The sequence below is a fragment of the Cyprinodon variegatus genome, unplaced genomic scaffold (genome assembly GCF_000732505.1).
Source record: "Cyprinodon variegatus isolate N-32 unplaced genomic scaffold, C_variegatus-1.0 Scaffold185, whole genome shotgun sequence".
NCBI lineage: Eukaryota > Metazoa > Chordata > Actinopteri > Cyprinodontiformes > Cyprinodontidae > Cyprinodon > Cyprinodon variegatus.
The window spans coordinates 582058-586226 of NW_015150638.1; the positions used below are offsets into that span (position 1 = coordinate 582058).

Sequence of the window (4169 nt, forward strand, 5' to 3'; positions counted from 1 at the left end):
TAGGCACCCCTAAACACTTTATTTTGTTACTATCTGTATTGATGCTAAACAGGATAAGTGAGTAATTATGCTATTTTGAACTTTTCTGAGCCAGCTTTATATATGATAGAAATATTTACTCATTTACTAACTTAAATTGCCACCAGAAACCCTCTGTGTAAGCTGTAAACCAAATCAGTTGAAGATCAGCTAAACTACTCTTCTAGGCTGCTTTTTGGCTGTTGTTATCATAATGAAAATTGCTGTCAATAATGGACGTTCAGTCTCAAACAATGTTTTGTTCCTAAAATGCTCTTTTTGTGCTTTGACAGAAAGTTCAGGCAGATGAAACTACATGGTAGTACTGCTCAACCTTCCATGACTGATTTTGACAGCTAACAGTGCAGCACAACCCTTCTATCATTGAACCAATCAGAAAAACGAAGGGGCAGGGCTTGCCGCAGAATTAGCCAATCAGAAATGAGCACAGCAGTAGAATATGCAGACCATTTGTCTCGCTGTACAGTGTATCATGTTGGCCGTGGAGCAGTAGCGCGGATAATTGGTGTTCCAACCAGGATATATTGCACCAAAAAAAAAAAAAAAAACCTCAGTTTTTAAAAATATTTTTAATTTATTTCAATTTTTTGCAGTTTGGGCTTTAAAGGACGTTGAGCAGCAGCTGTCGGGACGGCCGCTGTTTTGTTGATGTCATCCGCGACCTTCAATTCCTCAACAAGCTGAGGATAAACAAAGAGTCGCTTTGAGGGTTTTAGTGTTACCCTTTATTTTTGTCGCCTTTCCGCCTTTGCCAGTTGGCAGGATGAGAGTCCTGCTGCAGGGGCTCCTGCTGCTCGCTGCCTGCGCTCTCCCTGCAGGTGGCTTGGATTTCCAGCCTGGATCCAAAGCTGTCGGACAGCCGGTGTTCAGGAGGCGCTCCGCCGTGGAGCAGAGAGCCGCACACATCGTCAGGAGGTCCCTTCCGTCGTGGCTGGACGCATCGCAACATAGGAGAAGGAGAAGGAACGCCGAGCAAAGCGATTCCTGCAAACAGCACCGAGGGTTTCAGAGCAAGTTAAATGACAACACCCACAGTGTAAGTTACCGTCCTGTTTCAGGTTGCAATCCGACAATTACAGAGAGGCATGATAGTGCGCAGGTGCTAAGATGTATGAATAGGCCTTATTTATTGCCCACGGTAGGTAAAAAAAAAAAAAAAAAAAGAATTTTTTTATATTTATGTTTAAATTAGACTTTGCAAACCACATAAGTGTATCTCCTAAATTGAGGTATAAGCAACCAGAAGCACTCATATGGCCTCCAAACCAGCAGCAGCCCCGTATAATGTCATGTTATATAGAGACTGAAGATGAATCTTTGCACATTGGTAATGAAAAGTGTGTTTCTTTAATTTTTTAATTTTATTTTTTTCAACAGTGTCCTGTCTTGCAATGTGGCAATAAGAATAATTGTCTTGATGCCATAAAGAGCCCAACAGATTTTACTTTCACAGGTGGAGCAGTAGGGCTATCGCCTTAGTGTTCTGCTTGATTTATGCATAAAAATAGCTTTATTATAATTGGGTAGGGAGTATTACAAATTATATGGACACTGGAAAGTAAGTAGAACAGGAAAGGAAAACAGAGAAAAAGGAGAAAAGATGAAAGAAAGAGGAGATAAAAGGGAGCCAATGATAAAACATCTTCAGTCTGCTTCATCACCTGCAAAGAGATGGAAAATTAAAAATAAAGGTGTGTTTCAAAAACTAATCCTTATTGAAATTGTAATTTCTGGGTTGCAGTCAGTAGACTTCTGTCCACTTGTGTTGCATGCCAGGTCCTCTTTTTAGCCTGGTCTGCTGGTATGGGAAAAAAAATGCAAATTAAAAATGAAATAAACTTTTTCAGCTCTGTAGGCTCCAATGCTCAGATCTCATGTGAAGATGTTGTGGTTTTATCACCTTTGTACTCTGGTATTTCCTGTAACATTTTTATGCGCAGTGTAATAAAATCCTGTTAAACGACATTCAAAAGTTTTGATGTATCTAAAAAGTTTTCACTTGTGTCACTGGTATGCAACACATATCTGTTTTGCAGCATATAGCATTAATTTGGTTTCTCTACTGATTAGAGATCCAAACCGTCTGAATGCTGACAGGAAGTATGAGGCAGAGGAAATTCTTGTGACTGACGATGTGTTGGTTATTTTGTAATTAATAGCTTTGCTTGTGCAGTTGTTAAGGCAGTTAGGAATCAGAAAGTCATGTAGGGCAACAGAACCCACATTGTTTGTTTTTTAAGTTGAAAGCCTCCATCAATGAAGACAAGCTCATCAAATGTCTGCAAATGTACCCTTTTCTCAAGTTAAATCTAAAAACAAAACTAAAAAAAGACTAAATAAGAATCCTGTGCTGCTTATTTGCCTAGCTCACTGATGCCATGTGATCAAGTTTGCATGATGTACTTTGTGTACTTGGCCCCAATAATCTCAGGCTGAGAGAGTTCCTCGAGGCTCAGCCTTCTCTTTCCGCAGAGGTTACCATGCAGGTCCCTCCGGCACTGGGCCTGCTTACTGCATGAACAGCTCGGAGCACAGTGTGTAATGGGCTGCTAATTGTTGTTTAAGAAATTAATCTTGAAGAGGCAGCAGGTCTATATTTGTCTGGGAAGGCAAAAGTATATTTTTTGTTCATTTTATTGTATTTTATTTAACCCTGTAAGTAAAATAACCTATAAAGGTAAATAAACATTAAGAAAATGACAAACTATGTAAAAAAAAAATGTATAGTTACATGTCTCAAAGTATAGATGTTGGTATTATTGTTTGCGAGGTAAATTAAAACACATGAATTGCGATGTAGTTTACACAAGTTAACTATAGACAAGTGCTGGTGGTTGAATGTGTTTTGTTTCATGTTCCTCCTATATTCAAACCTTTGTCTGAAAATATTCTTAACACTTGTCAAGTCCAAATTCAAAAATCAATGGGATTTTTTTTTTTATGTTAACTAACAAGGCTAGTTGTTATTTTTAATTAAACTCCAAGAATCTATTTCTGTGAGTTTCGCAGAAAAACAACTGTAGGAACATGGTCACAATTTATTTTTCATAACAGTATTATACAGCTGATAAAAACTCACTGTTTAAAATGATAAAGAACTGTTTTACTTAGTTTATCTACCATAATGAGATGATGCTACTTTCCTATTTGTATTTAGTAAGGCAGTACATGTTATATGTTACAGAACGACAGGCCATAATTACAGTGGCTGAAAGCTGCAAATACATAGTAAATGGTGAAATCAGCTCCAAAAATGTGTGCTGCAAATTCCAAAACACATTAGCACAAAAAAACACTGCAATCAATAAAAATGGAAGCAAAAAACCTACAATCATCAAAACAATTGCAAACAAAAAAGCCTACAACCACAAACAAAATGCTGCAGTCAAAACAAAAAAAAAAAGTGCTGCAAGCAAAAAAAATATCCTGCAGTTACAGAAAGAAATTAATGCAATTAGTAAAACTGCTTGTAAAAAAACAAAAGAAAACACTGAAGTGCTCTAGAGGGAGTCAAACAAGGAATAAACCATATGTGACCAGAAAGTTACTTTTATGTGTAAGATATATATATATATATATATATATATATATATATATATATATATATATATATATATATATCTAAGGACTTCTGGACTACTTTAAATTTTCTGCCCTAACCTTTAACTCCTCCATCACTATATAGAGTCAGTAGTATATAGTGGACTTTATAGTGAACTGAGCTAATTTACAGTTCGGACAGATGATCGCTGCTTTTTGCCACCCATTGGTCACGTGACAGGCTCTCTGCACAGTACCTGTGCCATCTTTACTCTCTCTCACCCAAAACATCCCATGATGCTTTGCGAGGAGAGCTCTTGGATAGCATTCTGTGATATATCTGCTTGTCTAGCTTGTTATATGTCTGCTTGTAATTTTTCCCATTTTGAAGGACGGGCCTGGTGTAGGGCTGCATCTAATGATTATTTTGAAAATTTATCAATCTGTAAATTTTTTTTTTTTTTTTATTAATCAATTAATAATGGAATAGCAAAAGGTTCCTTAAAGAAGAGATTTTATGAAATTAAACCAGTTGAAAATAAACTTTTTCACTTGAGGAGTTCTGGATAGAGCATATTGACAGAAGAAAT

At 36.8% G+C, this 4169-nt stretch overlaps 1 protein-coding gene across 1 annotated transcript in view; it reads left to right on the plus strand.

The window, feature by feature from the left end:
* Positions 1–565: 565 nt before the first annotated feature.
* sort1 (sortilin 1) overlaps positions 566–4169 on the plus strand; it is a 23320-nt gene continuing 19716 nt past the window's right edge. The window contains exon 1 of the mRNA XM_015379082.1: positions 566–1075. Within this exon, the coding sequence (XP_015234568.1) occupies positions 803–1075 (273 nt within the window). The 5' untranslated portion in view covers positions 566–802. The remainder of the gene's footprint in view (positions 1076–4169) is intronic.